Below are 14,303 nucleotides of genomic sequence, written 5' to 3' on the forward strand. Positions count from 1 at the left end.
CAGTTAGATATACATTTAAGTGTATGGTCTTATACAGATCTTATGAAAGTATTGCAGACCATGAATATCTGCATCTAAATGATTAAAGGAAATAATGTCCCTTAAGAATTGTCTAAAATGAGAATAATTCAATAGATGCTTTAGTTCTTAAATACCTCTTTATTTAAATGAACTGTTGTAGGGAGCTATAAGTAAGATCAATTTTTGGTCTGTTTCACAAAATAGCAAGTTTTATCCTGTTACCATGCTTGATACTTTAAAAACTCTTAACCTTATCCTCATCTGCAATGAAATATTTTGGTATATTAATATCTTTCTGGTAGTAGTAGTCAGTTGTAATAACCAGCATGTGCACGCATGCACACACAAAGAGATGACAATGAAATAAAAAGGCCTAATAAAGAGTATGTTAATAAACTTCATTACAGAGAGGTGGCCAAGGAGGAAAGTCATGACTCCTTTTTCCATTTTATAAAACAGACCACAAGTAGTATTTTGCAAGGCTACAAACTTTTCTTTTCCATTTGCACCATTTTTTTTGGTAGAAGTAGGACTTTCTTTCTTTCTCTCTTTCTTTCTTTCTTTTTTTTTTTTTTTTTTTGCATAAGCATCTACAAACTCTAAAGGTAGGCAAATAAGAACTATGAGACCAGTGAATTACTTTTAGCTGCTTCTGCTATGCTAATCAGGTGAGAGAAATCTGGGTTTCATATTAGGAGCCCTTCTAAATGGTTTAATTCCTTTACAGCTACCATTAGCTGTCAGCTTCAGCGTGGATATTGTCCATGTGCACTTTGAGGTAGTCATTCCTTGTAAACTTCTTATGGCAAAACTGGCATTCTGCCAGTGGACGATTGGGATTGTGAGTCATCTTGTGTCGGATCAGCATTTTCTTTAGGCTAAAAGCCAAGTCACAAACCTAGAAAAGACCCAAAGATACCAATCATATTATACTGAAAAACCTGAAGATATGCCAATTTATCATTTATACAATATACATTATGCATAGTCCTATTATCAAGTATATACGGATGGGCATAAGAACAAAAATTGCTTGAAATAAGTGGAATTTAACATCCCAACTTAAGGGTAAAGAAAATTAATTATAGTTCCCAAAAGCTGTTTGCATTTAATGTGTGTGTCCTTTACACCCTAGCCACCCTCCTTCCCCCCCACCACTGTATTTAAACATGTCTAGAGAAACAACTCCTGGGGAACAGTATCTTTCTTCCCATGATGGAGTGTATTGACAATTTTATATTAAACCTCTTAAACAAAATGCCTAATGGCCCAGAGGGCATCTCTCCATATGACATAAATAGCACAAGACATGTCTCACCAGTGATCCCTTCAATTTAGTCCCATTTATGAAGTAAAAGGTTAACAGTGCTTTAAGCATCCTAAGTGGAAGTTTTTTACCCACAATTCCAATTCTTTATTTCTTATTATATACGCTCATTTAACTAAGGCATCCAATGTTTACTTCATATAAGCTCTGCCACATTGCCACCTGGCCCAACAGACGTTAACAGTCCAATAATTAAAAATATTATATTACCACAGAAGATGTAAGGTTTTCCTTACATCTGCCTCAGTACTTGCCCAATTCCCTTGATGTAGCTTCCTCTTACTAACTCCTTGGGGAAGCCTATATGATCTGTCTGCCAGAAGTCCTCTGTTAATTGCTTTCATAGTAGCTTTTCCTTTTCCTTTATAACACTTACCCTGAATGTAATTAATTATTAGGTGATTTTCTTTATGTCTGTCTCCTTACCGGTCTAAGAAACATTAGGGCAAGAGTAGTCATTCCATAAATATTTGTTGACTTAAAGAAAGGTAGATAAGATATTTGATAGCTAGGTAGAAGTCTTTTGAGCAATATAAGTACACCAAAGGCTGCAGAATAATTCCAGAGAAATCAAAGAAGGTAACCATAGAGATTATTTTCAAGTAAAAGAAACTCTAAGTTTCCAAATTGTCTTTATAAGTATAATCAAAATTTGTTATCATAACATAGAATTATAATGTATCCCCTATTTTCTATTTCCCTGGCTCCTTCTCTAAACCCCACGTAATGAATAGATACCAAATTCTTCACTGGCTTCCCACTGAAAGTAGATTCAGAATAAATTCCTTACCATGGTTTAAAGGCCCATCAATTTGCTCTCCAACTTCACTTGCATCCCTTCTTTCTCACGATGCTCCAGCTCCACCTGCCTTCTTACCTCCCCTAATACCCAGACTCATTCCCACCTACAGGCCTTGATTTATACTGTTCCCTGAGCCTGGAATGTTCTCTTCCCCATGGCTGACTCTTTCTCATCTTTTAGGTTACTTAGAGTTACCTTCTCAGACACTTCTTCTTTAAGTATTCTTTTATGCCTCTCCCTCCTCCTTTTTAAAATTGTTCTCAGTCTTCATCATAGAGTGCAATATAGGTTTATTTGCTCAACGTCTATACCTCACAGGAATGTGAGTTCTGTGAGCACAGGGGACATAGTGCCTTGTTCACTGTCTCATTTCAGTGCTTGGCACAGGGACTAGGTTGAAGGGCTAACAGCTTTCATTATGTGCCAGGAACCATTCTTTGCAATTCATAAACATTAACTTGTGCAATCCTCACCTCACCCTTTTAGGTAGATACTAGTACTCTGAGCCCCATTTTACAGAAGGAAACTGACACATTCACTTCAGTGTCTCAAGCAGGTTGTACAAGGTCACAGAACTAGGAAGTGATTTCCAGGATTTAAACCCATGCAGTCTGGGTTTAGAGTCTTTACAACCCCAAGGACAGACTATTATTAAAGGCTCAAACTTCAAAGATATGTGAGCTGACTGTACTTTTTCCATTTGCCTGGCTGATACCATTTTTAAGGAATAAAAACCTCTTTGAAAAAAATAAAGGAGATTCTCAGACAGTTCAGTTTACCAGTGTGTTGTGAGGGCTACAAGTCAAGTTCATTTACATGGTTACCATGGGAAAATTATAGCAGCAGCAAGCTGGAGAAATGAAAAGGAAGTTGAGCAAGATGCTGAAGTCATTGATAATGGCTCTGAATTAAGGAGTTCCTAGAAGCTCCACATAGGAGCTGGGAGGAGAACATCCCAACGGATTTTTGAATGAGGGCCAGGTAGAGGATTAAATGTCAGTAGAGGGTAGCTGATGTCACAGTTGTGGAAGTGACTACCTACATGTTAAAAGCTATGTTTTCATGAACTTAAATGTAGTCATTAAGAGACTTCAAACTGATGTTCTCTATAAATCAGTAAAATGCAAGGACATTCATGGTCATTTTAAAATTAAGGGAGAGCAAGAAAGAATTCAAATAGTGCAACAGGGATGCTTTTCTTTATTTCCACCTGAAGTCCTTAGCCAACCCTTCCACCTACTCCAAATTAGTATTAATTCACCTGCCAAAGAATAGGAAAATATTTATTATTTTTCTAGGCTAGCAATAAACCGATTTTGTTTTAAAATGAAGTGAAAAAACACATTTACTGCAGTACCTTGAGAGATAATATTAAAATTCTATACAAACATCTTCAGTTAATATTTATCAATCACATACAATGTGCCTTGTGCCACTTCAGTTAGAAACAGAATAACAAAGAGCACTCTGTCCTGCCCTGTGGAGCCCACAGTCCTAAAGAGAAATATTTTCGATGCCATGAACATAACGCTAGGAGAAGCAACAGAGGAGAGCACAGTCAAGTCTTCCCAGGTGTATGGGTGCTGTCATGTTGTAAGGTGGGGAATGATATCCCAGGGAGAGGGAAGAGAACGTGCAAAGGTACAGGGGTGTGACGAGCAAGGCTCATGTGGGGAGGTGAAAACAGTTCACTAAGGCTGAAGAAATAGATTATTAGAGCAATAAATTGACATAAATAAATAAGAGAAATAACTTCACAAAGAAGTTAGAGTTGAAGGCTGGAGCCAAACCCTGGAGATCCTCGTAATCATAATAAGACACTGGAAGTATCTTCTGCAAGTGGTGGGGATTCATTAAAGGATTCTAAATAGAGACTAAAACTAAAATATCATTTAGTCACCAAGCTCAAGAGTATGAAACTGGAGTCAGCATAGCCAATACTATTATTCCACTCTAAGCCAGAAATGATTTGGATATGAACTAAGACAGCACTTATTGATTCATCAATTCATGCTTTTAAAAATATTCACTAAATATTTCTTATTTTGGATGTTCTAGGCCTGGGGACACAGCAATGAACAATAAAGAAAAAAAAGCTCTGTTGTCATGGAACTTAGAATCGATGATAAATAATTAAACAAACAAACAATATTTCAAGTGGATGCAAGAAGGAGAAGAATACGGGGTGAGGGTTAAGAAAGTAACGGAAATAAGATAGAGAAGAACTCAAGCAGAGAACTGAAATAAGTACAGGAGAAGGCCATAAAGATACTTGAGAATGGTGTCCCAGGCCAGGGAAGCAGGCACTGCCCCCCCCGCCCCCAAACAAAAAGACCTATTTACTGGAATATACTTAGTGTGTCTGAGAAACATCAAGGAAATGATATAGCCAGAGTGAGGTGGATGGTGGTGGTGAAGTCAGAGAGAGCAGGTGGGGTAGGAGGGTGGGGGTACAGATCTCTATGGACTTTCAGACCGTGGTAAAACCTTGGTTTTCACTCTAAATGGGATGCACAGTCATTGGAGGGTTTCAGCAAATGAGTGAAATATAATACATATACAATCTACACCTAAAATATATAAAATCTGACTCAGGTTCTAGAAAGATAACTCTGGGTGGCAAGCCTAGGACTGGGAGGAGCAAAGACCAAAGACAGATAAATTAAGAATGACTGCATTACTGCAGGAGACTAAGATGGTAGCTGGGGAGATGTGAAAAGTGTTCAGATTCTCAACTTATTTTAAATGTAGAGCCAATCAGATTTGCTACTGGGTTGGAGGTCAGGAGTGAGAAAAAGAGAGGAGTAAAGGTGGCAGTGGAAATTTAGAGAAGATAATAAGTTTGAGAAATATACAGAAGGAAAGACTGTCAGGAATTACTGGGACTGAATGAGAGCTACTTGGGTTCGAACCCTAGAATCCTGACTTGGCCAGTTATAAGCGGTAGAGAAGAGGCAAGTCACTCAATTTCCATGAGCCTCAGTTGCTTCATAGAGGTGGAAATAATACCTGGGTATTTCTGGGGTGTAGTGAAGATCAGAGAGAATATATATAAACTGGGTCACTGTGTCTTTCCCACAATAGAAGCTCAACTAGATGATGCTATTGGTCATGGAAAAAGTGTCTGGCACGAGGCTCAGAGCTTTGGTTTGGGTTATTCGGAGATGGTGGAACCCTCAGAGAGATGTATAGGTAAAGGGAACATGCTGAGTGACTGAGATGGCTGGAGAGATACTGACTTCAGTCTCGAATATAGGAGAGAAGTCTTACAGGCAGCTTCAAAATATCTGCAGAGAGTTCAAAAGAGAAATCTAGGCAGCAGAAAGAGAGATTTGGAAGTCATCATCATAGGGATAGTAGCAAAGATACTAGAAGCTCAATAGCTATGGCATGCCAGGGGAACTGCATGGCATGGAATGACTGTGCTGAAGGGGCTAGTGTTGATGAGTGAAGTGGCATTTGAGCAAAATTATAAAGAACTGAGATAAACATATATCAGTTTTTTCTTCACAATTTCGCTCAAACACAACTCAAACATCATCCGTGTGTGTGTGTGTGTGTGTGTGTGTGTGTGTGTGTATGTGTGTGTGTATGTGTGAGAATGCCAGGCAGTGTGAACAAGAGATAGAGAAGACTTTCCAGGCAGAGGATTAGTGCATGGAGCCACACGGAACAAGGGACAGAGATGCAGAACGGCATCAATGCTTTAGGAAACTCAGTGTTGGTACAAATAAAATGCAGAGTACTGACAGATAAGAGATTATTAAGATTTTAATAATAAGAATTGACAAAAACCAGAAAAACTTTTCAGTCAAGTAAGAAGGTAGATTTTACCCTATGGGTTGTGAGACACTATCACAGAGAAGCACATGATTAGGTTTACTTTGAGACAATCACACTGGGATGTTACTACTGACCCCTGAGAATTTAAAAGGATTTTAAGAGAATACTATGAACTGTATGCCAACGAATTAGATTACATAGATGAAATGAACAAGTTCCTAAAGCACACAAATAACTAAAACTGATTCAAGAAGAAATAGAAAAACTCCAGAGACCAGGAACGAGAGATTGTATAAAAACAAAACAAAACAGACACACACACACACACACACACACACACACACACACACACACACACACACAAAACTTCCCAACAAAGAAAAGTCTGAAACCAGACTTTTAAATTCCACCAAACATTTAAAGATGAATTAACACTAATCCCCTCAAATTCTCCCAAAAAAACAAAGAAGAGGGAATACTTCCTAATTTATTCTGTGAGGCCAGCATTATCTTAATACCAGAGCCAGACAAAAATATTACAAGAAAACTCTAGGCCAATATCCCCTTTGAATATAGATGCAAAAATCTTCAAACAAAAAACAAAAACTCTAATTAGCCAAATTCAAAGGCATATTAAAAGGATTACAAGTCATGACCAAATGAGATTTATCCAGACTGTAATGGTAGTTCAACATAAGAAAATCAAACAATGTAATACATCACATTAACAGAACAAAAGATAAAAAAAAATTATCATCTCAGTTGATGAAGGAAAGCCTTTGACAAAATCCAACACCCTGTCTTGATAAAAATACTGAAAACTAGGATAGACGGGAGCCTCCTCAACATAATAAAGGGCATTTATAAAAAACTCAAAGCTAACATCACATTGAATGGTGAAAAACTGAAAAATAATGCAAAAAAATGGACCCCTACACTTCACACTATATTCAAGAAATTAAAACAGATCAAAGACCTAAATGTAAGAGCTAAAACTATCAAACTCTTAGAAAAAAACAGGAGAGTAAATCTTCATGACCTTGAAATTGACAGTTCTTGGATCTGACACCAAAAGCATGTTGAGAAAAGGGAAAGAAAAAAAAACACCAGATAAATTGGACTTCAACATTGAAACTTTTTTTTTTAAGATTTTATTTTTTTAAGTAATCTCTGCATCCAAAGTAGGGCTCAAACTCATAACCACCAGATCAAGAGTCGCATGCTCTACTGACTGAGCCAGCCAGGCACCCCCAACACTGAAAGGTTTTGTGCATCAAAGGATATTACTAAAAAAGTGAAAAGATAACTTATGGAATGTAAGAAGATGTCTAGTATCTAGAATATCCAAAGAACTCTTACATTCAACAACAAAAAGACAACAAAATTTTAAAATGGGAAGAAGACTTGAATAGATACTTCTCCAGAGAAGATACAAATGCCAACAAACAAGTAGATAGAAAGATGCTCAATATTATTAATCCTCTGGGAACTTTAAATCAAAGCCACAATGAGATATCACTTCACATGCCCTAAGGTGACTATAATTTTAAGAACAAAAATTACAAGCGTTGACAAAGATGTGGAAAAATTTGTATTCTTGGGCATTGCTAGTGGGAATATAAAATGGTGCAGCTACTATGAAAAGCAATACAGCAGTTCCTTGAAAAATCAAACAGAATCAACATATGACACAGCAATTCTCCTCCTAGGTATATGCCCCAAAGAATTTAAAACAGGTAATTAAATACCTGTATGCACATGTTTGTCTCAGAGCAATTCACAATAGCCAAAAGGGAGAAACAACCCAAATGTGCATCAATTATGAATAGATAAACAAACTGTGGTATATACATACAATGGAATATCATTCAGCATAAAAGGGAATGATGTACTGATACATGCTATGATGTAGATAAACCCTGAAAACATTATGCTAAGTAAAAGAAGCCAGTTACAAAGGTCGCATCCTATATGATTCATTTACATGAAATATCCAGAATAGGTAAATCTATTGAAATGAAAGAAGATTGGTAGTTGTCAGGGTCTGTGGAGAGTAGGGAATAACTCCTTAATGGGTATGGAATTTTATTTTGGGACATTAATGTCTGAGCACGAGATAGAGGTGATAGTTGTACAACGTTGTTAATGTACTCAATGCCAGTGAATTGTTCACTTTAAAATGACTGATTTTATGTTATGTGAATTTCATCTCAATTAAAAAATAAAAACCATTATCTTGGCAGGGTGGAGAACACATACACTGGAGATGGAATGTAATAGAACACAGGGAGGGTGCAGGCTATGCACTGCTAGTGGGACTAGAAACCGAGAGGAAGTAATAGATTTGAGTGTTATTTAGGAAGGAGAAAGACTGGGAATGTGTGAGAAAGGATAACTTCTTTCCAGAATGAGCAGGTTATAAAAGGGTAAGATTTTGGAACAAAAACAACCAGTTCTCTCTACTGAGCAGGCTGCATTTCAGAGAGGTTTCGGAGGCAGTGGATCTCTACTCAATGGACCGGTTTGAGCCACAGATAAGGATCAGAGAGTTTTGAAAATAGGATAGAAATAGATGAGATAGAAGTAAATAGAAAAAAATCATGCTTGTAACATTACAGTTTTTTTTTTAAATAACATCATGGTCCAGTTTAGCTTAGGAAGTAGTCAACAAAAATATTTAGCATAAATGAAAGATGAGTTGAATGTGATAGTAGGGAGGTGTCCTTCACAGTTAATATTTAATTTCTGTGCCCCATCAGTTGTTTGTGTAGCTGTACAATTAAGTAATCTAAACAGGTTTTGCCTATATGAAAATGTTTCCAATTTAAGCACCAATGAATTAAACCAAATGAAATTATGAAGCTAAGGCTGTACCTCTGTTTCAGGATAGAGCTCTACATGTGTAGATTTCTTTCTCTACAAGTACTTCTTGCCTTAAAGAAGTTCACTGTTCATATAGGTATTTTTATGAGTAGGCCCAATGGGAGCACATTGTTGCCTTAACCTTACCACCAAAAGTTTCATGGAAGGACAAGCAAAACATCTTGTGTTTGTGAGTTTCCTTTCATGTGGACTGCTTACCCCATACTTTATCCGTTGGGATATGCCAATGGGACGAAGTCCTCGAGTTTCCCTCCACATTTAAAGAGAATTCTCCACTGTGCAATTTCACACACTACAACTTTAATGCTTCTTCTTCTTCTACTGAGCTACATTAATACTCTTCTTGCTATTCTTATGTTAGAAATAAGCATCCAAGTGTTTTCCCTAAAGCCTGTGTCAATCTTCTGTCGACTGTCAATCTTGCACAGAATCCTGACACTGTGCATCAAGAAACCAGTTTTTTTCCTTAATTGATTAATGCTCAGATTAATTTTACTGACAGTGGTAGTATTTTTCCTTTCATAAATAGTGTAAACAACTATGTTGATAATTTCATTTCAATTCAAATGTCATAAGCAGAAAATCTAAACAATTAGCAATATTATTTAAACAAAGGAGTTTGTTCCTGTTTTAGAAATTCATGGTTAGGCTGTAACAAAATAAATAATATCTACGACCAGTTAAATCTCTGGTTTAAGTGTCATTAACCTGTCAAAGATATGGGTAGACACATGAAAGCTGCCTTGAATCATCATGCACCTATACCTTGAAAGAACTCAATTGCATTAAAAAAGGGTACAAGCGTGCCTTGAAGAAAATCAGAGTTTATTTGCTGCCAGCAAACTAGGATGAACCAAATTACTACAAAGTGGTTACATGAATTATTCAATCACAAGATACAAGCAGCACAAGACATTAATAGAAAGACCAGCACTGCAAAACGCAAACACACACTCATACATACACACATAGATGCACAGACACAGACACACACACAAACTTCCAGCATGTCTGTTACTGGAGGACACTGGGGAAAGAAAAGAGAAACCAAACTCACATCACACTGAAAAGGCTTTTCTCCAGTGTGCGTCCTCTTGTGCTCATCCAGGCCTCGCTTCTGGCTGAAGGCTTTGCTGCACTCTGAGCACTTGTATGGCTTCTCCTGCAGTCAATGGAAAGAGAGTGCCATGAATTTGAGTGAACTTAGAGCCCTCCTTACTAAGGTGTATGGGGGGGGGGGTGGTATTTTATCTAGTTCTGTAGGGTGCCGCAGCAAATCCAGAGAGGTGCCATGAGTTATTTTAAATGTTCAGGAGAAACAGCACTACTCAACATCTGCTGGACAAATTGAACTACTTGGCTCATGGCAGTTCAGTTCCAACATTAGATTGTACAACAGTTCTTTTAATTATGTCATACCTTTGCAAGGCTGGGTTCTGAATGATAGACATGATCTAACTACTAAAAGAACTGAACTCTTAGGTTTTCTTTTGGTCTTGGCGGGTTGCAAAAATTTACTGAGATACTAAGGGCATCATGGACCAAGAGAGTTTGGGACCCCTGATCTAGATGGTGCAAATTGTTTACTATCTCAGAGGAATTCCTGGGAACGAAAACTTCAGAAAAAAATTGTCATCAGATTTTGGGGGTGAGTTTAAAAAACTATAGCTCAACTGTGATTTAAGTATTTTCATTTCTATTGCTCAATCTTTCTTTCCTAGGTAGAATATTCTTTTATAAAATCTGTTACTTTTTTAAATGAGGCATTTTTAATTGTTTGTCACAGACTCATAAGGAAAAATAACATCTCCACAGGAAAAGAAAAAAATGTCCACATTCCTTAGCCACCTTTGATACCAGGTACTTATATCACCATTCTTTTCACTTGGAGAGAACTGCAAAATAAATTAACATTGTTCCATTAAAACAGCTCGTGGAAAAAAAAAAACTAAAAACAGCTGGTCATTATGAAACAGTGCATAAATAAAAATATTTGAGGAAAATAATAAGATTTGTTTAAAGTAGACTTGCAATGAGATTTTTTCCCAAATACATCTTCAAAAATGTTATAGTTTTTTTTTTTTAAATTGAGGTAGTGTGTGTGTATTTAATTTCCTGTTATGTGGACAAGTTCCATGCATATTTTCTCCTTAGTATTTAAAAGAGTATTATAAACATTTTCAGACCTACAAAACCAAACCAACATGTGTGTGTCTACCAGCTAGCTCTTAAGGAATCAAACATTACCAGTACATGCCTCTCAACGCACCTGTACCCCCACTACTTGACTGCAGCACTGGTCCATGTCCTCAGAGGTGACCACTGTGCTGGACATGTTGCTTAACATTCCCTTGCTTTTCTCTACATTTTTTACTGCACATGTATGGAAGGATCTCTAAGTAAGACATAGTATTATTTTGCCTTTTAAACTTATTTAAATAGATACTATTTACATACATACTATATGTAAACTCTGTGAGTTCTTTTGAAATTGACTTATTTTTGTTCAACATTATCTTTATGAGCTTCTAGTCCCCAATTTCATTTTGTGAACACATGTTGTTCCTAATCATTCATTTTTAATACCATATTACATTCAATGGCTATACCCCAATTTGCTTATATACATTGTCGAGTGATGAGTAGTTCATGTTTTTCCAATTTTTCACTCTTAGAAATAACATTGCTCTGGATTTTTTTTGTACATGTATACTTGAATGCAGAAATGTAATCCCCTGTGGTATTTTAGCTAGAAGTGGGATTGCACCTTCAACTTTTCTAGGAATGGCCAAACTCTACAGAGTGGATAAACCATTTTACACTCCAACATTCCAGTATATTCTTATAATTCTATCACTGTATTTTGCAAATTTTGAGACTCATGAGGAACATGATGAGTATATATAAGTTTAAAACTCTTATGTTCCTAGAAAATAGGATCTTTTATCATTTTGAAGTAATCTTCTTTATCTGTAATAATTCTTTTTACTTTAAAATTAATTTGGTCTTAATATACCTGTAAAAGCTTTTTAAAATTAGTATTTGATGGGTGGTAGGGAAATTGGGGAGATGTTGGTCAAAGGGTACAAATTTGCAGTTAGAAGTTCTGGAGACCTAATGCACAGAATTGTGATTTATAGTGAACAATACCATAGGATGTATTTTAAAGTTGCCAAGAGACTAGAACCTAAATGTTCTCACCATCTCTGTACACACGCACACACACAAAGGTAATTACGAGACATGATGGAGGTTTAGCTAACACTATGGTGGTAATCGTATTGCAATATATAAATGTATCAAATCAATACCTTGCATCCTCTGAATGTATATAATGTTATACATCAATTATACCTTAGTTTAAAAGAAAGAGGCAAAAAAATAAAGTAAAATTAGTGTTTGCCTGGTATATTCATCTTTTAACTGTCAAACAGTCTATATCCTTAGGTATGAGAAGTGTCTCCATAAACAGTATCCAACTGGATTTTTTTAACCTATGCTTATATCATTTTTTTTAAGGTAGCAAGTTTTGCCTCTTAATATTCATTATTATTCATTTCATTTATAATATAATTACTGTTATAATAAATACATTAGGTATATTTATCTATTAATATTTGTTATTAAAAATATACTTGAATATATTTCTAACATTTTATTTTGTGCATTGCTTTTATCTTGCTTATCTTCTCAGGTTTTTTTCCCCTATATTTTCTTGTATGTTTTGGATTGATGATTTCCCCCCCATATTATCATAGAAGTTATGAACACTATTTCTCTTAGTGGTTATCCTTAACAATTCTACCATGTACATTTAACACAATCTAAAATGTATCTGTATGTTTTCCCTCCTACTGAATAACAAGTCCTGAAGAATGTTCCCGTCTTACACGTTATGTGTAACAGTATTTTACTGATTTTTAATGCCCGATATGGAATCATTATTACTTTATACAACAGTGCAGTTCAGTTTTATACACACTTAACAATCTCTTTACTTTTCATGCTTTCTTATCTGACCTTCAGAGGATCTGATGATGGTAAATTCTGTTTTTATTTGTTTGAAAATGACTTTGTTTCTCATTTGTTATTAAGTGAAAGTCTACAAATCCAATTAGATGTATAACAAACTCTATTTTTCACATCTCTTAACCATTTCCATCTCCTTGTATTGCACCATATGTAATTTCTTTAGACTCAGTTGATCAATTATCTTCCAGTAGGAATAACTTGTTAATAGGATCACTTTAATTTCCATTATATTTTAAATTTTTGTAAGTTATTTGGTTCTTTTCAATTATGCTTAATTTTTGATAAAATCTTATTTTTTACTCATGTTGCTTATGTCTATTTAAAAAATATTCTAGACATTTGTATAATTTACCTCATCTGATAAATCATTAAGTTTTTGGAAAACTAATTCTGCTATTTGTGGTTTCTCCTGTCTCCTGCTCATGGCTCTTGTTTCCTTGGATGTTTCTGGAATTTGGAATCATGGGCTCATGTTTGGTGGTCTTTATCTGTTAAAATTCTGTGACCCCTAGGTTGAGGGTAAGTCCCTCCAGACAGCATTTGTGTTTGCTTCTGCCAGGCATTCTGGGATGCTATCAATCAAAGACCATTTTAAGTTTATTTCTTGCCTTAGGGTTTTCTGGTCAGGGAAGCATTTTAAGTCTGAACTCTAAACACACTTGAGGGAAAGACTGTGGTTACAAACTCTAGGGAGAACTCTTTTTCTCTAGCCAGCAATTACTCTGAGACAGTTAAATGTCCCAAGCACCTCCATTTGCCAAAGGTAGATTATTTCCAGTTCCTGATTTCATTTTGAGTATCGCTTTTCTAGGGTCCCCACATTGTGGTGGGATGTGGTTCCATCTTGCCCTATAACCTAAGCCCAGAGCTTGCCTCCCTTTCCATCACCATTAAAAACCACCTTGAATTTACAGATACTGGCAAACACCCTGAAAGTGTTCTCATTCTCAACTCTGGCATTTGGCTGCAGTTTGCTTTGCTGGATCCCGGGGATTACTGTTACTTTTTTTTATTCACAAGTTCAGATATTTGCTATTTACTTTATTATATCCAGCGTGAATAGGTGTTTTGTATAGGGCCTCTTTATTTTAAATGACTGTTCAAAGTTAACAGAAAAACACTGCATTTTCTTGGCAGTCCAAAAAATATGTTTACTGTGTTCATTTAGTCTAAACACAATCTCTTTTCACATATTACATGGTCTTTGGTGCCTATTACTTCTTCAAATATTGCCCAGTTCTTTAAAAAAAACAAACAAACAAAACTTGAAAATGTAGTTGTATTTAAATCAGAAATTTCTTGGAGTTGCTGGAACTTTTACGATATCCAAACATTTTACCTAAACTTGTATTTTAAAAACATATAAAGATATATCAATACGATGTATACAAAAAGAAAAAAAAGGAAAGCTCTTCTCCCTACAATTTATCTATGAAACCAGATCTTGTAAAGAAG

The 14,303-nt window shown here is 35.9% G+C and overlaps 1 protein-coding gene across 6 annotated transcripts in view; it reads right to left on the reverse strand.

Moving 5' to 3' along the window:
- Positions 1-591: 591 nt before the first annotated feature.
- The window catches only part of PRDM5 (PR/SET domain 5), a 187,029-nt gene continuing 173,317 nt past the window's right edge, over positions 592-14,303 (reverse strand). For 4 of the 6 annotated variants that reach the window (XM_027598799.2, XM_027598801.2, XM_027598800.2 and 1 more), the window contains 2 exons: positions 9,874-9,978; positions 592-919 (listed from right to left, as the gene is read on the reverse strand). In XM_027598799.2, the coding sequence (XP_027454600.1) occupies positions 755-919; positions 9,874-9,978 (270 nt within the window). In that variant the 3' untranslated portion in view covers positions 592-754. The remainder of the gene's footprint in view (positions 920-9,873; positions 9,979-14,303) is intronic. The other 2 variants (XM_027598804.1, XM_027598797.1) reach the window with 1 other exon arrangement.

Source organism: Zalophus californianus, chromosome 2 (genome assembly GCF_009762305.2).
Source record: "Zalophus californianus isolate mZalCal1 chromosome 2, mZalCal1.pri.v2, whole genome shotgun sequence".
NCBI classification, from domain to species: Eukaryota; Metazoa; Chordata; class Mammalia; order Carnivora; family Otariidae; genus Zalophus; species Zalophus californianus.